The sequence below is a fragment of the Zea mays genome, chromosome 5 (assembly GCF_902167145.1).
Source record: "Zea mays cultivar B73 chromosome 5, Zm-B73-REFERENCE-NAM-5.0, whole genome shotgun sequence".
NCBI lineage: Eukaryota > Viridiplantae > Streptophyta > Magnoliopsida > Poales > Poaceae > Zea > Zea mays.
This window is the reverse complement of record NC_050100.1, coordinates 220,705,427-220,728,965: the sequence shown is the minus strand read 5'-3', so window position 1 is coordinate 220,728,965 and position 23,539 is coordinate 220,705,427. Positions and strand designations below refer to the sequence as shown.

The following is a 23,539-nucleotide window of genomic DNA, read 5'->3' as shown; positions in this document are numbered from 1 at the left end:
ATTTAGATTAAATACCCATTGAGATGGGAACTAAACTTAATTAAGAAGATGAGTTCCCATACCTTTGCTTTTACCTTTCTTCTTTTGGGTGAAGATCAACCCATGAGGCTTGTGTACTTTCCCTTCTATGCATATTTATAAGTAAGCTCAAGAGATACGTTAGCAACACAAGCACTAGTTTCCATTTAGTAATCATTTTGATAGGGAATGAAAAGGTGAATTACTAAAGCATGGAAACTTTATAATATGAACTAGATTATTCCATGAAGTATGCCAAGCATGGTTAAATTCTTTGAGACTTAAGGGAATAAATCTAATTCATTACATGGAGAGCGATAAATGTAGAAGAATCATATCCAATTAAGCAATAAGAGATACAACATAAATTATTGGATTGATTTTCCTTGTCATGATGGATTACGCATTTCCATAGAGAAATTTATCTCTACAAGTGAGACTACTTAAATTACTTAGATAAAAACATTAGTCTCAATTTTCTAGCTATAGAGAGAATTTTTCCTTTTATAAGTGTCCTAAGTATTTGAATTTCTTACATGACACCTTATTCTTTTAAGAACATGAAATATCTCTCTATATCTAGAACATGGCAATAATAGAATAATTAATGTAAAGACATGCCATGTGAACTTGCAACAATTTAAAACATGTAGATTGTCATAATATAGAATTTGATAAATACACAATCTACCATATGAGAGGAATTTCTTCAAAGAATGATGACATAATTTTAAAACATCCTTAAGTGCTTTCTATTTCTATGTGACTACACAAGACACATGACAAATTAAGATAATTGCACTTTAAGAATATAAATGTTACCATCCCTTGACTTTCCTCCATGTTGTAGGCTTTGATATTCCGCACATGATGATTCTTTATTTCCTACAACATTAATATCTTCCCGAGATGATATGAGTTTTGAATACAATAAACTGAAGTAACCTTGGGTCAAACTTGAATATGTAGATCATTTGAAGATTGATAGCTTGAGTTGATAAGAATTGAATTAACTCCCTCAAGCACCCCAAAGGTTCATACCATCTCCTTCTCCTACAAATCTTGTCAAGCACATTTTGGTACCCATCGCTTGATGGGTCCGTTAAGGTTAGTAAACAAAGATCTAGGAACCCAAGTGTCCTTTGTGCTAGCGCTTGGTAAACTTGTTACCTTTCTAGCACAAGTTGCAATCTTGGGTTGCCTAGTTATATATGAATCAAATGACAAGTTAGGAGTGAAATTTTTACCAATGGGACAATCTTTGCATTGATGTCCCTTCTTTCGGCATGTGTAGCATAGGCGTTTTCCAAATTTTGAAGATTTCTTCTTTCCTTGTTTATTGCTTGCTACATGGTTAGTAAAAATTTTCTTTTCTAACCCTATGCCTCTTTGTTTTAAATGGGGACAAGATCTAAGCAAGTGTCCCTTCTTGGAGCATTTAAAACAAAGTCTATCATCCTTGTTAATAATCAAGCCATTTTTAATGTAGGGACATGACCTAATCAAGTGCCCCTCTTTGAAGCATTCACTACACCTCTTAATGTGAAGTGTGGCTTGATCATTACCTTGGATGTTACCTTTTGTGGAGGCGTGGTTGAGGCTTTTGGAGGAGGTGTTGAATTTCTTCTTTTGTTTCTTCCCCTTGGCAATCCTCAAATCCTTGACATTTTCTTCAAGGGATGTAGTGCATGCCACGGTTGTTCCCGTCTCAAGCTTCTTCACCATGTGATTACGGTTATCTTGAGAAGGTTGAGCAATGCACTTCCCTTTTAGTTGTGTCAAGCTCATTTTTAGCCTCTCATTTTCTTCCTTGAGCTTTTGATATGTATCATCATTTGTTCCTGCAAGTTCTAGCTCAAAAGAAGATTTGCTTGTCGACGAACAACAAGCATTAGCACATGGTAATATAGTATCAATTTGAATACATGTGCATGAGTGAGGTTGTTGGGATTTTAAATTTTCTATCACAACCTGATGAGCAATGTTTAATATGATATGATCATCTCTAAGATTTTCATGAGAGCATAGGAGCATATCGTATTTTTCTTGAAAAGCTAGATTTTCAATTTTTAGCTTTTCTACTTGGTCCTTTAGCAAGGTATTCTTATTTACTAATTGAGCGATACAATGTAACGCGTTATCTTGCTCAATTGAAATAGTTTCATACCTTTGGACCAAATCAACATGAGAGCACTTTAGCTCCTCATGTTCTTTAGTCAACTCGTCAAAGTGTTGCATCTTTATGGAGAGAATATCTTCTAGCCTTTGACGAGCTTCGCTTTGCTCTCTCGCTCTCTCTAGAAGTTTGAGCATGACCGCCTTATCTTCTTGGCTTAGGCGAGCGTAGAGATGCACAAAGCTTCTTTCTTCCTCCTCATCCTCATTTGTGCTTCCGCTATCATTTTCATTAGCCACACAACATATGTGGGAATCGAAATGGGAAGACAAACCTTTTGGAGAGGTGGATTCATCGTTTGGTCTCCATCGTTCATTTTCTTCATCTTCCTTGCAAGGGTTAGTATCACAAATACCAAGGGAAGTAGAAGCACAAAATGAACTATCATGTTTGGACTTATTAAATTTGCTTTTAATTCTAATCCAAATATCATGCACATCACAAATGGGTTTGTCATATTTTATTATGAAGGCATGATAATCTTCTTTGCTAAGGGATTTACTTAAGATGTCATAAGCTAGATAGTTTAAGCGTATACATCTTAAATCTTTTTCGGAGGCATTTTCCCTAGCATAGTTAGGAGGAATAATACTCTTGTCTAAAATTTGTTCTAATTGTGGGTCTACCGCTCTAAAGGCATTTATCACTCTAGTAGACCAAGAAACATAATTAGAACAATCGGAAAGTAATATCTCAAGAGTTACCTCCTTGTTCTCCTGGGTCTTCTTGTTCTTTTGGGATCTTCTACGAGCCATCACTTCGAGTTGTTAGACTCAAGATGAAGTGCCTAGCTCTGATACCAATTGAAAGTCGCCTAGAGGGGGGGTGGATAGGCGAAACCTGAAAATTAAAACTTTATCCCCCAACTAGATCCTTTGATTAGTGGTTAGAACAAAATGAACAATTATTGGAGTATAAAAACTAAGTTCTTGTTAGTAAAGAGTATAGCTTTCAAATAATGCGGAAGTGATAAATCAATACAACTAATAATTCTATGATAACAAAGCAAGAAAGCTTAGATGAAAAAGAGCACTAACTCAAGTTCTTTTCTTGCGGAGTGTTGCTTTACTTAAATGAGATTTTAACTTGAAGCAACACCAAATGATATGAGCAAAGAATAGTGCAAGAGAACTTAGAGTAAGGGAAAGCAAACAAATCACAAGCAAAAGCACAATGAACACGGGTGATTTGTTTTACCGAGGTTCGGCCCTCGAAGGCCTAGTCCCCGTTGAGGAGTCCACTTAAGGACGGGTCTTTTTCAACCCTTTCCCTCTCTCCCGATCACACAAGGATCGGCGAGCTCTTCTTCTTCTCAAGGATCACTCTCGATCCCACAAGGACCACCACAATCTTTGGTGTCTCTTGCTAGCTTTTACAAGCCTCCAACACTTTGGAGGAAGTTCGAATGGGAGTCAAAAACTCCACGCGCAAATGAACACAAAGATGTAGCACACACTATCTCTCAATGAATCTCACAAGGCGCTAGGGCTAAACTCAATTGAGTAGCTCTCAATTGCTTGCTCTCTCTTTTGTGGCACTTGTATTGGTTGTAGTGGACTAAATCTTGTGTATAGGATGGATCAATGAATATATGTGGTTGGGAGGGCTTGAGTATGTCAACTAGATGACTTGGAATGCTGCTTGGACTCCCACCTTTTGAAGTGGCCGGTTGGGGTGGTATTTATAGCCACCATCCAAAATTGTAGCCGTTGGAGAAGCTGCTGGCGATGGGCGCACCGGACAGTCCGGTGCACACCGGACATGTCCGGTGCCCCGGCCACGTCATCCTAGCCGTTGAGATTGGAGCTGGTCGACCGTTGGAGGCTTTGTCCTCATGTGGCACCGGACAGTCCGGTGCAGCACCGGACAGTCCGGTGCCCCTCTGACTTCTGCTCTGACACTCTGAATTCAAATGTACACTTTGCAGAGTCGACCGTTGCGCGCAGATGACCGTTGCTCCGCTGGCACACCGGACAGTCCGGTGCACACCGGACAGTCCGGTGAATTTTAGCGGAGCAGTCTTCGTAAAACCCCGAGGCTGTCGAGTTCCTGAGGCCGCGTTCCGTTGGAGCACCGGACACTGTCCGGTGTACACCGGACAGTCCGGTGAATTATAGCGCGCCGGCCCTGGACTTTCCCGAAGGTGGCGAGTTTGAGTCTGAGTTCCCTGGTGCACCGGACAGGTACTGTTCACTGTCCGGTGGCACACCGGACAGTCCGGTGCGCCAGACCAGGGGTGCCTTCGGTTGCCCCTTTGCTCCTTTATTGAATCCAAAACTTGGTCTTTTTATTAGCTGAGGGTAAACCTTTTACACCTGTATAATCTACACACTTGGGCAAACTAGTTAGTCCAATTATTTGTGTTGGGCAATTCAACCACCAAAATTATTTAGGAACTAGGTGTAAGCCTAATTCCCTTTCACCCCTCAATCCTGGTCGCCGGCTCGCTAGGGTTACTTCACAGGGAAGACGAACGTGGACATCTGAACTGACAGCTTCTCTTTTTAATAAACACTTAATGGGACACGTTTGCAATACCTTTTGTTTTCAGATTTAGTTGATGGCATCAAGTGATTGCTTGTATATTCTACCAGTTTGGAAACATAATGAGATCTGACATTATTTTGTTTCTGAAGGAAGGATCACGGTTGAAAGTAGACTATGACGTGACCTGGGATTGTGAAGGTTTCTTTCGCATTTCTCAATATGAGCCAGCTCGTAACAATTTAGAGGAGAGGGATTCATCAGTATCGGTTAATGGCCAGAGGAAACATCACACTTCACGAATTGAATCAGATTATAGGAAGAGATTCAGGGTAAGTTACCATATCAAAGCTTCGAATTGTCTGCTGTTTTATGTGGTGTGGGCAGTCTTCAGTAGATTATTCGTGTGAATGGTACTACGGTGCCTGCCATTTTTTGTGGATTAACTTTTGATGGTTCTACTGAAATACTGCCTGTTTTTGTTAATTGTCTGTAAAATTGTTTCATTTCAAGTTATTGGTCGGTATATTCGGATGCTGGGCATTGTTGTGGATTTTATATCTTACCAATTTCACTGTGTTCCACGTGCAACTATGTTCCTTCTGTCTATATGCACTCAAAGTTTCTAACCTTTCCCCCCTTTCTTGTGACTCAGGAGTGATGACATAAGCCCATGGTATGAGCGAGATTTCTTTGTCCTCTGGAGAGGGAAAACAGCTGCATTGTACCATCGTATCGTTTCATTCTCAGATTTCAAGTTATATTTCTCATTTGTTCACAATTAACCGAACAGGAAAACCCATTCTGATACTTACTAATTTGTAGTTATTATTAGTATAGGTTTTATCCTTGATGATACCTAGAGGCCAGAGAGCGCCACAAAACGAACTGTTTGTTTTTATTCCAAAGAATTCTTAGATGTTGAGCATTGGCGCCTGAACCCATGCTCATTGATCAGTCACAGTTGCGTCTGAGTTCAGACTTCAGAGTAATGAATGATTTCAGAAATGAGCATAGGGACGGGTCAGCCTACACGTGCCGAGCTTTGACGATATATCGGTCAACCGTGCAGGTGGAGCTTTCTAGAGACCAAAACTAATAGCCTTTCTGGTTTGGATAAGCTATTTTCTGTCAGTCTGTATAGAGAGGATCAGATCTTTTCTGACTCAAGCCAAAGGCTAAGATCGAGAGTGACAATTCAAGGCTAAGATCGAGAGTGACAATTCAAGGCAATTTGTTGTTGCCTATATCATTACCTCTTGTTTTGATTATGTTATTTGAACTTGATCATGCATTTTCCCCCATATTTTAAGTTTTCTACCACACATGATAATCTAAGAAATGTTGCAGACTGATGGCATGATTGTCATCTTTCATTAATTGGGAACATGCCCAATTTCTTCTCTTGTTTGAAAATATTTTGTGGTATACTTCTATGAAATAGGAGGCTATGCTATCATAATTACTTTGGCTATTTATTCCAGAGTATGCAGATTGATGGCATGATTGTCATCTTTCAGTAATTGGGAACATGCCCAATTTCTTCTCTTGTTTGAAAATATTCTGTGGTATACTTCACGGGCCGCTCGGCTGTGACTCCACGACACGTGCCAAAGGTACGGAGCGACTGAACTCTCGGACCCGAGTTTATTTTATGCAATTCACCTTTGAGGTTTGATCCTTCTCTCCCTTCCCACTTCTCCCATCTCTAGATCTCGGGTTCCCACTCCTCGCTGCTGTGTCGCTTCCACCGCAGCCCTGATGCCGCCACCCCTCTCTCTATTTCGCATCCACTGGGTCTCGCGCCGTAGCCGCCTACCCCGGCAGCGAAGTTCGTGTATCCAACGACGGTGAGGCAGCCACGTCGGTGTCGCGGTCGTCGACATCCTCCTCTACCCGGCTCGATCCCTTCCCCTTCCACCTTTGCCCACCCAAGCCCGGTCGGAGCCACTACTGAAGCTGGAGCGCAACCTCTAGATCCTCAGCCCCTGGATCTTGCTCTCACCACACCACCCCCGTGCCCCAACAATGGCGGCTCGCCAGCAACACCGCCATAGCTTTGAGAAGGTCTACGACGCTAACTCCGCGCTCGCAGCCTTGCTGCTGGCTGACAGAGTCTGGCCCGTGTTTCTCTTTCCTAAGATCTCCTCTGACCCGAGTAGCCACAGGTGCAGCTGCAGCCATGGACGCCACCGGCATCGGAGGGGGAGGGAAGGCAAAGAAGGGAGCGACCAGGCACAAGGTTGGCGAGCCCAGCAAGAAGTCGGCGTGGAGGTCCGTGCAGGCTGGGCTCCAGTTCTTGCAAATCTGTCTTTTTAGTTCGCTCTATATAAGTGTCGTGTTGTTCTGAATTTGCTTGTCTTATTTGACAATATAGTTTAAGTTAACACAACAACTTTTAGAGTAGCTTGAATGTTTTTTTTCACTCTTTAATCCACAAGCCATTAAACAAGAGCATCAATTGTTGTCCCTTGAAGCACATGATTGTGTGAATGCAATTCCTGATTTGAGCAATATGATCAGAGCAGTTCAAGGCCTAGGTAACATTCGAATGTCTGAAGTGTAATTTTGCAGCCTTGCAATTATAAAATAAACAGTGTATGGTTTAATTATTGCAGTTGCTCAGTGTGAAGATTTAAAATTGAAGTACTATGAAGAGATGGATAAGAGGAAGAAACTTTATAATATTGTTCAGGAGACAAAAGGTATCTATTATCATATGTGCATCCAGTTCTTTATGCTTACTCTTAACATTTACCTGAGAGAATGTATTTTGTATTCTCATTCTATTTGTCTTCTCAACTATTTCAAGAAATATCAGGTTTTTTGTCGATGTCGGCCCTTAAGCAAAGATGAGGTGTCATCAGGCCAGAATGCAAATGGCAGAACAACTAAAAAGACCTTAAGTTTGATAGAGTCTTCATGCCGAAGGATGATCAAGGTATATTAGTGATAACTTGATGTTTGAATGAAGCTGTAGTTTATTTTACAATTGCAATCCTATCACTGTGTTAGACACAATAGTCTACAAATTCAGTTATTTGAGTTTAACATTATAAAAACAAGATTGCTAGCTGGGTACTTATACATGTTTGGCTAAAAAGCATTATGATCATTATGTTGTTAGCGGTCGCTGTGTTAGACACAATAGTCTACATATTTAGTTATTTGAGTTTAATATTATAGGAGAAGATTGCTAGCTGGTTAATCGTGCATGTTTTCAAAAAACAACAAAAGTGCTAAACTATTATGTTCAAACAACTTACCTTATATGACTTCTGTTGTCTACTGTGCACCTTGAATTAATGAGCAAATATTGTGTATGTGGATGCGTCTCCACTGGTCACATCTATCTTAGATGGTTACAATGTATGCATCTTTGCTTACGGACAGACATGAACAGGAAAGACTTTTACCATGGAAGGGACTGAGAGTAATAGGGGTGTTAAATATAGAACTCTGGAAGAATTGTTCAATATTGCGGAGGAGAGGAAAGAAATTGTCACATATGACTTATCTGTTAGTGTTCTTGAGGTTTACAATGAACAAATCAGAGACCTATTTTCTTGCTCTGTTTGTGCGGTGTTATATGCTGTTCAATTTAACCATTTAAGTTACTTCTTCGTTCAAGAGATACATTTTTAGTTGTTATTGTTTGACGTGTGCTAAAATGATTTCTTGCACTTCGCTGACCTACTCAGTTGAGGACAGTGATCAGTGTCTCATAGGCACTGCTGAAATTCCTGTTGGTGGATTTTAATGATGCTAATTTGCTGATATAGATGAATTCACTTAGGCACATCCTTATGGTGTTGTGTCCTTACCTGAGCTTATTGTAATTTACAAAAGAGGTGCACAGCTTGCCATCTCAATCACTTCACTGCAGTAGAACAAGCAAACAAACAAATTGTTATATCTGTAACATACTTTAGTTTTGGCAGCCACCAGCAACACGAAATGGTCATGTGTATATATATGTAATATGTTTGATATAGCGCCCGATAGGGCACTGTCTTTTCTAGTAAGAAAAATGCTTCAAAAGTAGTTTCAGTATAATATCATCCCGAGAGGAGGTCTATTTTAATTTTGTCCATCGAACTGTCGCGGGAGGCGGGAGTTTGGTTTTGGTAATAAAATTCGAAAACTAGAGGTATTTCTATTGAAACAATGGAACTCACTTAGAATTAGCTAGATATTTTTCACTGGTATAAATAACGTGTACTAGCAGGCCCACCATGGCAGAGCGGATCTATATCACAGTTTATATTTTGCCGATACATACATCTTCTCTACGCTTTTTTCCCTTCCCAAGGTATATTTAACCATAGAACATGCATCAATTATTATACACATGATGTCTTGAATACTGAAGCATGTGGAAGGGTATTTCATCCAGTGAGTGATATTGCAATTTTGGATTTTGAAATGACGCAATGCACTGAGAAGTGAGAATAGTCGCGGCGGGTGCGCTCAGCCAGGATGGGACGCGGGCGCGGGAGCTGCACGTGGTCGCCCTGCGACCGTCCTCCGTCGGGGCGACAGCTGCTCCGCAACAGAACAACCACCACCAAAGGCACCTCAAGCATATATATTTACACAAGAAAATATGACATGTTCCCATGAATAATGACAATTTCAGGTCAACAATAATAAGCCTAATTATCATCTCTATTTTCTTTCAACAGAAAGATATCTATCTACTCACCCATTGTAAAAACACGTGGACCAATAAAGGACTTTGGGGATGGTGCGGAGTATATCACGGGAGAAATGCCTTGCCGCAGCATCCATATCACTCTATAATCTACTACTCAGATCCGTGTTAATGCCCACCCTGGGAAGCTGGCGACATATTGAATTCCAGTAATTGCGATCTTAGTACCAAAAGGTATCACCGTGATTAACCCACTGCACAAAATTCCGAGGTAACTTCTGATACTGCATTTCAGCAAGATGGTTTTCCTGAAAAGCACCAACATAAAAGTTAATTGACTTTTAAGTTTCCAGGGACCTGTAAAATGTTTCCAATGGGGACACCAACATGCTGAGAAGGATTGTTTTATAGACAATACATATTTTTGGGCCACATCCTCACCATGATATCAGGAGTTATGCCACTAATGACATTCTCATTTGATAGGTTTGCATCTGGCGTGCTAGTTGCAATAGACCTGTTCCAGCATAGTTGACCAAGAAACGGTGAGAAAATAATTTATTTCTATTGATGTCTCCAAAGCAGCATGAGAAAAGAATTTATTTCTATTTATATGCTTAAAACCACATTATATATATTTTGTTTTCATGCACCTACAATGTGGTTTTAAGCATATAAGATCTTGTCAAATCGTACCATAGAAGATTGTGCATGTTCTCTTTAATATATAACCAGTAGATAACCTCTAGCAGGGGGTCTGCCCTCCTATTTCTTGAAAAAAAAATCCTACCGTCTCTTTGGTTCTAGCTATGTGGAATGTGGTTGCAAGAGCAAGGGAACTTTGCATGCATATGGACTTATGGAGCTAAGCAAAACAGAAATAATAGCAGTGCAGATTATAATTATCCTTAATCTTTTTTCTCGAACACAAGGAGAGTTGCGCATCATTATATTAAGTAGCGAAAGGGCCTCTAGCATAATGGTTAAGACTTCCGAGTAGCACCTCCAGGTCCCAGGTTCGAAAGGGCCTCTAGAATTTCGGGCTGGATTAAAAAATCCCCTCGTTGTGCCCCAGCCGCTCCCGGGTTACGTCCTGCGCGCCACCCTCCGAATGGGCCGTTGCAAAGTGGCAGTGACGGCCCGCTAGCGATGGAGGCCAGGGTTCGAGCATTTTCTCGGTCGAGACCATGTTTCGGTCTCTTCTTAATATAATACCAAAAAGACGGTATTTCCCTTCCCAGCCGAGTTTTTTTTTTCATTATATTTAGCAGAAAATAGGAATAGTCCTTAAGAAGAAAATAAGAAAAAAAAGGTGCATATATAACGTAATAATGAGAAAATTCTGGTGAAGGCTACCGATGGATGGCAAAAATGCATGAAAAGAGAGTTATATAAGATAAAGTAAAAACTGAAATTATAACCTTTCATCACTTGAGTTGCCTGAAGTGGAAAGCCATTCAAGATCCAAAAAGTTTGAATCACCAGAATCATGGCAATATTCAACTTTAGCTCTTGGGACATGAAGCACGTCAGAGGCTGTAGGAGTATACCTAAAACAAATTTTGGAGGACAAATAAATTGTCATATGTAATCAGGAAATTTTATTATATCAATTTTGAAAAATAAAATTCTTTCAACCTCAGAGTATTTTTTTCTTCTTCTATAAGTAAAAAAACTATTTAAAAAACCTAAACAAGCATAAACAAACCTTAGGTGTGCTACTCCACTTCCACAAGCTGATGAAATGTCATTTTCATGAAGTGAATCGGATTCTGAAGTTGGGAATTGAAACCCATTCTGGACATCAGGCTGCGATGCACTTAACTGTTCATTATGGCAACGACCAGAGCCAGATATAGAAGCATTACTTTCATGAAGAATGGTGCCATCTGATTTTACTCTTTTCAATGTACTGTTACATCAAAATAAACAGTCAATGATAAGGATATTGCTAAGGGCCTGTTTGTTTACCCCCCAGATTATATAATCTAGATTAAATAATCCTAAGAGGCAAACAAACAGTCCAGCTTATTTGCCCAGATTATATAATCTAACCCCTTGGATTATGATAATCCATAAGCAAGTGAGGAGGTGCTTATTTCAGATTATTTTTTTCCCACTTCCCCACTACCCTTTCAAGTTTATAGAAATTACCCACCATTGTCATTATAATCCACCGAATCGATTTTGCGCCTAGTACTAGTCAATTTGGGGATGAAGAAGGTGACATGAATGCCTTCCGTGATAATATTGCTAATGCAATATTTGCCAATGTCAATTGAATTTTTTTTCATACATGAGTTTCAACCTAGTACAAATATAGAGGGCATTCTTGTCTTCCTCATACAAAAGAATCATATTAACAACTCAAATAATCTAGGTAAACAAATAGGACTACTCAGATTATATAATCCGGATTATATAATCCAGATTATATAATCCTCCAAAAATAATCCAGATTATATAATCCATGGGGGTAAACAAACAGGCCCTAAGTAAGGGGGTGTTTGTTTGGGATTATAATCTGCCCAGATTATATAATCCAACAGATTTTGAACTAAGTCATGGTGTTCATTAGAGTGTTCATCATAAATCATCACAGTGCTACAAATTCAACATATTCTGCAAGATTTTTTTGTAATACATCTAAGAACTTCAATCATCCAGATTATTTCTAGCTGTTGCACTGCAGTACCAAGCCTATATCAAGATGCTCAATTGCTGCTTGGATGGTTGTGTAAAAATATTAAGACACACTTGTGTGTTCTGAAGTAGCATGGCATTGCCAGCTAATTAAGTTAAAACAAGATGAGATTTAGTTTGCGATGCAAAAGTGAAGTGTTCAGTCTTATCAACTAAGCTTGCCCTAGGAGGCCTCAACTTATGCTTACTGTGACCAAGAAGAATATACACAAAATGGCTGATATGGAAGTAGAGTCGATAAATGGAATATCTCAGTCTAAGCAGGAGAAACTGTAAAGAAAAGGTCTGAGTGATATGGTTCCCCAGAACCTATATCACCAGCTTGTCTATTCCAGTTTGCAAGGGAGTTCAGTGCAAGGCCTTTTTTTGTAAAAGGAAAGTAACTCAGCCACACAACAATGTCTGCACAAATTTTAAAAGTATATTTTTAAAAGAAAAGTTAAAATGAAAATTTACAATGTCAAGTAATAAACTAATGAAAACAGAATTTATCTTTATTTGAAAATAAAAATGGAATATTGAAACTATACTTGTTAGTGACTTCATGCTTGCAAATATTCAGTACAACATGAAAAATATTACAACATCATAAAGAAACCATACAGCCTGGAAAAAATTGGATCTATTTCATTGAATACAAACATCTTTTATAAAAAAATAACTGGACATCAACATATGACTTGCAAACGTGACCATGCGCAGCAACAGGACCCACTACGTCTTGAAGTCTGAGTCCGTACCATCATTGCATGTAGGTCGTTCTAACTCGTATGAGCATAGGACGTGAGTCCAGGTCGCATACAGCACATGGAAGACCCAAGGGTGTTTTCAGAATAAAAAATGCAGGCTGGAAGAAACTCTTCATTCTTTATTATTAGGTATAGGTGGGTAGATAGAGAAGATATTAAAAAAATAAAAAATACTATGAGTGGACAAAACAGGTCAAACGAAATTAAACAAACAATAGAATGCACAAATATGAAGCTTTTAATGGATCACGTATAGCCACTATGCAGCCCTACGTTTATGGACATAAAGGTTAATATTAAACACTTCCAAGTACAATGAATGCATCACAGCTTAATGGCGTTCTTGCAATTACCTCAAAACATGAAAATAATTAAGAACATTGTTTTGACTAGTGTTCGAACGGGAAAACTGAAGTTGATATGGGAAAATGCGGTAAAAGGAGACTTGACAGGATGCAATGCACCCAAAGCTTTAGCCTTGAATAGGAGTGCATGGAAAACAGCTATCTATGTGCTTGAAACTTGACCTATGGTTTTGGTTAGCTTTCAACTCTAGCATACCCTAGCTTGCTTGGGACTAAAAGGCTTTGATGTTGATGATGATGATGAAAATATTTAAGAACTGATATACTATGTCACTAAATATATTCTTGACTTACCTTGGGTGGCCATCAAAAAGATTATTGTTATGCTTCCCAGCAGATGATTCTAACTCCCACAGTGCAGGTTTTTCCTGCTGTGGCTGGAAGTATCCCAAAAACCTGAAATACAAGAAGGCGAATACCACACGATAGATATAAAAAACCAATCAAAACACCGGTCACACCCACACTACGGCAGATAAAAGAAAGGAAACAGACTACTCTGCCAAACAAACACTGGTATCCAGTAAAACATACAAGTTTATAGCAGCCTGTTTGTTAGCATCTATACAGGTGTTGCTGTAGTGCCGCTGAAGTGTCCTAAAGAACTCTTGTGACTGAATAAAAAGCTTCAAGTGACCTCTCTTTGCAGAGAATACCTTCAGAAAAGAACACAGCACAGAAAAATTAGAGCAATGCTGAAAGAAAACATAGGGTATATAGAAGGAAAAAGACAACATGCCACAAATCAATAAAGGTATAATCCTTGTTACAGGAATGACAGCTTGCTTGTTGGAGATGTGGCATTTTCAATGGGCCCATTTGTTTTAGCTTGATCTTTGAACTGGTGTAGGTTATTAGCCTATAAATTGGAACAATGGAAAGATTGTTCATTATGCATGACTTATCCCTCTTTGCATACAGCTATGTCCAGTGCCATGATTAGCCTTCATCAAGGTTCAGATAACAGTAGTGCGTTTAAAAACTGTAAGAGAACTGTACATGTTAGATTTTGTGTTGTGTCTCAGCCTAATCCTTGTTACAGGAATGACAGCTTGCTTGTTGGAGATGTGGCATTTTCAATGGGCCCATTTGTTTTAGCTTGATCATTGAACTGGTGTAGGTTATTAGCCTATAAATTGGAACAATGGAAAGATTGTTCATTATGCATGACTTATCCCTCTTTGCATACAGCTATGTCCAGTGCCATGATTAGCCTTCATCAAGGTTCAGATAACAGTAATGCATTTAAAAACTGTAAGAGAACTGTACATAGATTTTGTGTTGTGTCTCAGCCTAGGCCTCATGTTAGTCCGGCCCTTTAGGGGTGTTGGCTGCAATGATTTCAAGTCGTCCGACTAGTCGCGATTAGTCGGCTATTTGGGCTCGATTAGCTGGACGACTCGACTAGATAGGCTGGTCGTCCTGGTCGTCCGACTAATCGCCGATTAGGGCGACTAATCGCTCGATTACTGTTTCCTGGTCGTCCTGGCTAGGGTTTTGTTATTGGGCCATTTTCAACCCATCTACAGTATACTTTGGACTACCCTCTCCTCTCCTCTGCAATACCTAGCCGCCAAACAGTGCACTACGTCTCCTACTCTCCTCTCTTGCTAGCTCGACTGTTCTAGCCCTTATTCACACTTGGTCGCCGGTGGCTGCCCCTTCAGACCTACAGCTCATCGCCGGCTACATCATCAGCGGCTACACCACCCTGCCCCTTCCCCTGCTCGCCTGCTGCAGTCTCCACATGCGGCGACTGTCTTAAGGTTCACCAGCTGTAGTCTCCACCCTGTCCCTTCCCAAGCTCCAGCAGACCTGCACCATTGAGGAGATGAGCTAGTCATCTCAAGGTTCCTCCTGCTCTCCCCCATCTCCCCCTTCTCTGCAGTTCTGCCAAATTAGTAGATGGTTGCTGGCTGCTCTAATCCTAAGCCTGTGCTAAGTAGTGACTTTCTAATTTATATAATGTAGTTGTATACATGTACATTTATATATATATAGCTACATAAGTATAACTACTAGACTAGGACGACCAGGAAACGACTAGGAGTCGACTAATCGCCCTAGTCGTCGCCTAATCGCGACTAGTCGCCTGGTCGGTCCCAGGGATCGACCAGGCGACTTGAAATCATTGGTTGGCTGCCACTATGTATTTGTAACCCTTTCCAAAACAATGCATCTAAGATTTCCTGTGGCATTTCCCTTCTATCATGGTATCGAGCCAAGTTTCTCTTTCTCTCTCTCCCTCCTCTCCCTAGTGGCGCCATTTCCCTTCTATCATGGTATCGAGCCAAGTTCCTCTTCCTCCCTCCTCTCCCTAGCGGCGGCGCCGCTGCCTGCTCTCCCCTTCTCCGCCTTGGGCTTCTGGGTCTTCGCGGCCACGGGCTCCTCCGTGGGCTTTTTCGCCACTGGTTCTTCTCAAGCTTGGGCGCCATCTATGTGGCTTGATGTAGCCTGAGGCTACAGGAACGGGGATTCGCTCGCTCACACCCCCCCAACTTCGCTGCCAAGGGCAGTGATCCCGTGGCGTCCAACGGATCTGACAGCTACAACGGGCGCCAAGGCCACGGAGGCATTGCTCCCGTCGCACATTATCTGGCCACCGTCGCCACACAAGCATGACACCTTGGTGCACCACCTCGTGCAGACGCTCATGGCGCCCAGCATTCTCTCCCTTCCCCTCTTCCATGTCTAGAACCGCTCGCCCCTTCGACCTCATCCACTGTGACCTTTGGGCATCCCGGATATTGAGCATTTTCGATTACAAGTACTATTTGGTCATCATGGATGACTTCTCTAACTGCTTGTAGGCCTTTCCCCTTCGTCATAAGTCAGACATATTAACCGACATATCTCACTTCTTCGTGTGGGTGTCCACTCAGTTCGGTTGGTTGCACCAACCATGGTGTTTAGTGCGACAACATGTGGGAGTTTGATAGCTCCACGTCTCATACCTTCTTTCTCTCACATGGCGTGCAACTGTTGATGTCGTGTCCTTACACCTCCCCTCAGAATGCAAGGCCAAGCGTATGATTTGCACCACCAACAAATCATCCACACCTTGTTGTTTCAGGCCTCCCTTCCTGCTCGCTATTGGGCTAAGGGTCTCCACACTGCCACTTACCTCCTGAATCACCTTCTTATGAAGGCAATCAATGCCTCCATTCCCAACTTCACCCTTTTCAGAACCTCTCCCTCTTATGACCATCTTCGAGTTTTCGGGTGTGCCCGCTATCCTAATCTCTTGGCCATAACACCTCATAAGTTTGCACCTCACTAGACTCGTGTGTTCATCGGGTACTCCGTCGATCATAAGGGGTACCGATAGCTCGATCTCTCTGCCCATCGCATGCTCATCTCTCGGCACGTCGTCTCTGACGAGTCTGATTTCCCCTTCTTCACCATTTTCCACTGTCTGCCACCACCATCGAGCTTAACACACTTTTTGAGCCTGACCCAGTGGTCTCTCCCAGAGGACCACCTCTTTCCCGTCCTCTGTCAGGTTCACCACTGGTCGCGTTAGTCTCGAAGCCTTCGGTGGTGCCCCCCACGGTCACAGTGTCTCCGATTGAACCCCACGCAACCCCAGGGTACCTCGAAGCTCCCCGCACAGCCTTGACGTCCCCCACAACGCCCGACGTAGCCTTGACGTCCCCCGCTGCGCCCAACACGACCATGTCTTCTCCTACGATGTCACATGTGGGTCCAACATCCTTCATTGCGCCTAACGTGGCCCTGACTTCTCCCGATGCGCCATGCGCGGCCACGTCTTCTCCGGCTCGCTTCGTTGACCTCGTGCATGTGTATCATCAACGTGTACGGGCTGATGCTTCGACACGCTCTTGCGATAAGTCGTCGGTGTACCACCATGTCATCGTCAAGCGCGATCCTCGTCACGTGGAATCGATGGTCAGTCGGCAGGTGGCTAGGGCCCTCCACTGACCTTGCAGCGCACTATCTCTTCCTTGCAACAGGAGTTTGTGATGATTAACTTGGGTCAACTACACCACTTCCTTGGTGTTATAGTGGAGTGTCGTGCTTGTGGCACATTCCTCCATCAGCGATAGTACACTTTGGAGATTCTTCAGTGAGCTAGGATGACAGACTGCAAGCCTTGTGCCACGCCTATGGACACTCAAGCTAAGATCTCCTCTGACGACGGCGCTCCAATTAGCGATCCCACCGCTTGCAGGAGCCTAGTTGGGGCTCTCCAACACCTGACCTTCACCAAGCCCGACATCTACACCGTTCAGCAAGTATGCCTCTACATGCATGATTAACGGGAGTCGCATCTCACTGTTGTGCAACAGATTCTTCTGTACCTTTGGGGCACACTCAACTACGACTTGCTTCTTCTACGCTCTTCAGCCTCCTACCTCGTCCCTACACCAACGGTAACTGCACGGGTTGTCCGGACACACACCGGTCCACTCCGGGCTATGTCGCGTTCCTGGGTGACAACCTTGTCTCTTGGTCGTCGAAGCGGCAGCACTTAGTCACCCACTCCAGCGTTGAAGCCAAGTACTGCTCCGTGGCAAACAACATGGCCGAGGCGGTCGGGCTTCGTTAGCTTCTCCAGGAGCTCCACAGTCTGCTGACGTGAAGCACTCTTGTCTATTGCGACAACGTTAGCATCGTCTACCTCTCCACCGACCCTGTCCAACACCAATGCACAAAGCATGTTGAGATCAACTTGCACTTCGTCCGCGAGTGCGACACCATTGGAGATATCCGTGTGTTTCACGTTCCGACGACCTCCCAGTTCGCCAACATCTTCACCAAGGGACTTCGTTCGACGATGTTTGCAGAGTTTCGGTCCAGTCTCAACATCTGCAGTGGCTAGAGTTCCGACCGTGGGGCGTTAGATTTTGTGTTGTGTTTGGGCCTAGGCCTCATGTTAGTTCGGCCCTTTAAGGGTGTTGGCTGCCACTATATATTTGTAATCCTTTCCTAAGCAATGCATAAGATTTCATGTGGCATTTCCCTTCTGTCAGTATAACGTGCTTCCATTTTAGTGTCACTCTTCAAGTTTCAATTTTATATTTCAACCAGGAGCAGCTGCCATGGCTCACAAGAACAGTTTGTTCACAGCATCTTGGAAGTCTGTCTATGGTGCAAATTGCAGATGTCATTTAAATATATAGTGCTGTAGTGTAGTTGTCTTTCCTTGTATAAGGTAGTAGCTCGATTTTTCAATAAAAACAGTGGAAAGAAAAAAAGTAAGCAAGACCATTCATTGTCGATTCTAGTATATGCTGGAAACAGTGTATAAGGTAGTAGCTCGACTTTTCAATAGAAACAATGGTATGAATTATGAAAACAAGCAAAACCATTCATTGTCAATTCTAGTATATGGCTATATGCTGGAAACAGTTAGTCGTGAAAGAGTAAAACACAAAACAAGCATCCTAGTCTGTTCACGTGCTACACTGCAAACTAAGCTAATGAGAATAACCAGTTCTAACAACTCCCAACTAGAAGTATTCCCTTCCTAGTATTACAACCAAAGAACATGCCACAAATTACCTTGTTATGAGCAGCAGAACCGCTATACTGTACAGCAAGTGTGTCACCCATCATCTCATAAAAGTGCATCAAATGATGGGCCAAGGGAGCTTCTAAACCTAGTTCTGGAGATTCTATAAAACCAAGCGCATGCAATTGATGTCCAAGAGCAGCTAAACCATGTGCATACTGAGCAACATTTGTACGATCCAAGCAATCTATACAGTTTGTCCTCAAAACACCTTTTTGGAATTTTGGTGGTTTTGGTGGTGGCAGTCCACTATTCTCAAATTTATCTTCTGTGGTTGCATTACCAGAGGAATCAGAGCTGCCTGAGATATCCTCTTGGGATACATCACCAACAATCTCAGTGCATTCTGTGTCGTCACTATTGTTGTCATCACATAAATATTGATCAAGACCATTCCTGTAAAACATGATTGAGAAAACGGATTATTTTTTCAAAGAAAAATAGTATCGACTTTTGAGGTAGCATGCAATACAGAGTGAACCAAACTAAAATTGGGGGAAAAGCCTTACAATAGGGTGGGGCATTGTGCAGAAGTCTCAGAATTTGGTGCGACTTGACAATAGAAGAACTCAGTTAAATTCAGAGCCCGAAATGCCACTTTTAGAAGGACGTCGAGTACATTTGTAGGTTTTCTGAAACAGAACTACATCAATAACACACTACCAAACAAAGATAAGAAACAAGAAATATAACAATGAATACCCTTGAGAGTTTTGATGAAGATCCCAATGTAAGAACCTCAGATGATTCTCTTCTGACAGGCTCTTGTTTATTATCTTGATCGCCTTATCAAATTCTCGGCGGAGTATAGACTCTCGCCTCTCACGTGTCTTCCAAGTAAATAACAATAACAGCAATGACAGCAGCATACAGAAAATTATCATTCATGTGTAGATACAATGACAAGATGCTGCTACTCCAGAATGAAGGTAAACTCACCTTAATCAAGTTTAAGATAATGATAGGGTTTCCATATCTTGCTCTAAGATTTTCAAAATGAAGCTCTGTAGCTTCATAATTATTCTGCATCTCATGCACTGACAAAATGGGGAACTTTTACTTGTGGAGTTGATGAAAATGATGGGTGCGTCATAGTAAGGTTTTCAACTTACATATTATATCAGGTTTAAGATTCAATTTTGATGTCTCCTGTGACCAGAATAGTGGAATTGAGCCCCTATTCTGCACAACAGAACTTACTTCAGTAGGTCCAGGCACAGCTTCATAGACAATTTGCTCAGTCTCAACATCATTTGCTACTCTTCCCTTCTCATTCACCCCCCTCTTTAAATATCTGTTCATTATGACATTATCTGTTAAACCAAGTCCAAATATCATGCCAAACTAGAAAAGGAGACAATTTATTTAACAAATAGGTTTCAAGCACAAACCTGGTTCCAGCATAATGCCTCGACCGTCTAGCGATGAGTGTGAACATAATATCCTTGCCAGATATTGAGAATTTATCCTAAACATGACAGCAGGACTTTTTTTAGATTCGGGTGTGGAGTCTAATAATGATATTTTGCAATGACTGAGTACAGAAAATGAGAGAAAAAAACCAATGCTAAGCAATGTAATCCTGGTAGACAGAACATCCGGATGAATCCAGTCACATGCTCACAGATGACTATTTTTTGTACCTCTTTTTTGAATTAAAAGAATTTCTAGTATCTTGTCCTTAATAAGTGTAGTATCTAATTCAAGGAAACTAGTTTCTTAAGCATGTACCTGCTTAAAGAAACCATGGACCAATGCAACAGTCCACAAAGTATTTCTGAGACAATTACGGATCCGCCGTGTCAGATACTCATTCCACACAAAGATAGTCTCGTATAAGGTCCATCCATCCTGTGGATCAGCCAAGTTCTTCTGAAGACTTCTCATAATGTGGTATGAGTAACTGAAAAAGAAATCCTTCCTAAGATCAAGTGCATTCAAGATCTTCCTGTATCTGCAGGATACAAAAAGAAGCGGCTTATTGTTAACAATTACGCTAACGCGGTGTGAACGGAAGAAAAGTGGGAAAGATTTTTCACGGTTCATTACTTAGTTCAAAAGAAATAGTACTATACAAAGTTAGCTGCAGATCTAGATAAATTAAATTGCAAATTACAAAGTAAATAAAGCTCCTTTGGATTTTGGAATATTTGATGACATGGATCCTTCAAACAGTGGCATTTGAGGGCCCAGCACACAAAAGAGCAATGGAGGCTAAAAGAGTTCTTAACAATGTACTGCTAGATTGAGCAAACAAAAAAACACAAAAAGACTAGAAAAACAATTGCATTTTCCACACAGTATTTTTTGCTCGATCAGCCCAGCCATTTTAAGTTAATGAAGAAAATAGTAATACATTTTGGTACTTTTGGTAGTTTGATACTACAATGGAACCAAACAAACCTGTTCTCGTCCTTGAAGTTTTGAAAAGTAGATCTTGTCTTAGAATTTGCTAATTCAACCATTGAAGTCCTGGTCACCTGATACACTGGATGACCAAAGATTTCCCCGATTTTTTTCTGCTCAGTAATAATCAACATGTAATATGGCCCAAGGAATTTGATAAAACCTGGGAAAACAAATTCATCATCAAATATGTGTACAAATGTAAGTCATTCATGGTTTGTAAAACAAACAAGGAAAATAACATTTACCAATTATGCCATAAAACTTTGTAACAAATTTTACTCCGCCAGTTGACCTGTGCTCGTCATCAAGACCCTTCAACAAGTCAGGATGTTCACTTTCAGTATATACAGTAGAACACTCGTCTATCACAAGCTCTGACGGCTCTGATCTATCGATCTTGAGTAGTCTCCAAAGTGTTCTGTCAGAATTAGTTCCTAGAACGTAAAGGCTCTGCAAAGTAAAGCAAAACAAACTTAGAACTAGGGTCAGATGCAATAAGGAAGTGCATCGGTTACTGAACGGATAAATTAATCCATTCAATCAACAGTTTGATGACTGAATGCAAACATATTGACCAACAACAGGTTATTGTATCATTTTATTCACAGATGGAGTATTACAGAAAGATACAGGGAGAAGTTCCACCAAACTCATAAGCACAAGCTTTCACCCTTCCCACTTGATTCTATCCAACCCTAATTAAAAGATGTCCTTAGTGAACTTAACAGTTGTTATCAATTCCCTTGTATATTATTGCCAAGTCTTATTAGGCATATATTTGTAGACTTGATCAAAGGTGGAAACTAATATGTTCACAGCTTTAGAAACCAATGATCTATCATAGCTCTTAGCGCTAAGATCATCAAGACACCGAGAAGGCGAGAAAGCAAACAAAGTGGCAGCAGGTCCTGAGTGGCAGGCAGACCGTAACGCGTGAATTATAGGGAGACTTTTCTGTTAATATCAAAGAAAGTGTTCGGTCTAAGTAGCATCTATCTATGTTTCGGCAGATCAGAATTGGATGTGAATCCGTATAGAATGGAAACAGGCAGACGTTCTGTAAGACAAACATTTCCACAACATGTTGCCATGCCACGCGTGAGACTAGTAGTCCGGATTGATTGACGAAGAGGGGAGCTAAGCTATTGTCTAATCATCTCAAGTGTGGATGGTACGAAAACACCAAAGCTTTGCGGCGAAGATACAACAAGAGATTCGACGGTCGAGAACAGTTGACGCGAATCGACGCGAAATGGCAATTCCGAACGAGACGAACAGATAGAATTCCTAACAACGGGGCTCGAATGCCTACTCTGAGCCGATCCGAACCAATCGACCGATCCGGAGGTCTGACGGAATGGTTCCCTTCCCTCAGCACGCAACGGCAACGGCAACAGCAAGGCAGCCCGTGGTGCAACCAACGAGACCAAGCAGCAGCGCGCGCATTGGTAGGCTTACCGACTCGCTCTCGTGGAGCTCGAAGCTCCGAAGGCAGGCGCGCTCCGGGTCCTGCTCCATGGCGGCCGCCTCCGACGCCCGCGCCACCCTCAGGCCCCGCCGCCGCCGGATCCCCGCCTCGGCGCCCCCGGACGGAACCCTAGATCCCCCGCCGGCAGCTTGAGGTAGAGCATTCCCCGCGGCGTCCCCCGGCGAATCAGAGCGGCTCCCGCGCGGGCCGGGCTCTGCTGGACCCCACGCGAAACCGCCGCCTCGGGGCCAACGGCCAAGATCTGACCCGGCCCTTCGCGCCGCGTCACCGTGAGCTCCCTTCTCGAGCTGGGGAGGCTCGGGAGGCTAGGAGAATTCCGCGCAGCCAAGGAATCCGCTGGCGCAAGGGATGGGAGGAGGTTGCGGCGAATACAGCTGCTGCACCGCACGTCTAGAGACGAGAGAGAGAAAGATGCAGGCGTGTGGTTTTTTCCCGTTTTTAATTTAACTTTGGCTGGAAAAATCCGTTTGCTTCGTTGCTGCCCTGCTGGGACGGTAACACCAACCAGATAAGCACAGGGAGGCATCTTTAGAAGGTGACACTGGTATTTGCAGCCTGGCATGGCAGTAGTGACGGTGAAAGACGTAATTAGGGGCGCAATTTGAGTGAGTGGTACAGGCCCTGTTTCCTACCTGCGATTCAGCGACCAACACTTTTGCAGTTACTTATTTGATTTATATTATTGTTTTGCACTCCACAACAAGAAAGTTACTGTTGTAGGTTAAGCTATTACTGCGTAGTGGGGATATATATCCCGGCTACTTATGAATACTAAAACGTATCATTGGTCGTCTGATAGTTCTCTTATTGGTTTAACCTACAGGATGGGCCAACAGGATATAACCGGATCGGGCGAGCCTGATTAAAAAAACAAAGACCAGCGTCCGAGTTAGCCACTATCGAAGCACTGATATCTCGGGTGGTGCGGTTGAAAGCACCTGAGGAGCTAAGCATTC

General features: G+C 42.2%; 1 protein-coding gene across 1 annotated transcript; it reads right to left on the bottom strand.

Moving 5' to 3' along the window:
* Positions 1-9,250: 9,250 nt before the first annotated feature.
* Positions 9,251-23,031, bottom strand: LOC100278338 (Phosphoinositide phosphatase SAC2). The gene is made up of 16 exons (NM_001367356.1): positions 22,553-23,031; positions 21,340-21,544; positions 21,089-21,254; positions 20,417-20,639; positions 20,077-20,153; positions 19,798-19,979; positions 19,625-19,722; positions 19,388-19,515; positions 19,195-19,317; positions 18,676-19,081; positions 13,684-13,805; positions 13,444-13,545; positions 11,041-11,244; positions 10,754-10,882; positions 9,774-9,849; positions 9,251-9,640 (listed from the first exon to the last, which is right to left on the bottom strand). Exons 1-16 carry the CDS (start codon positions 22,610-22,612, stop codon positions 9,554-9,556), a joined length of 2,388 nt encoding a protein of 795 aa, NP_001354285.1. The 5' UTR covers positions 22,613-23,031; the 3' UTR covers positions 9,251-9,553.
* Positions 23,032-23,539: the final 508 nt, after the last annotated feature.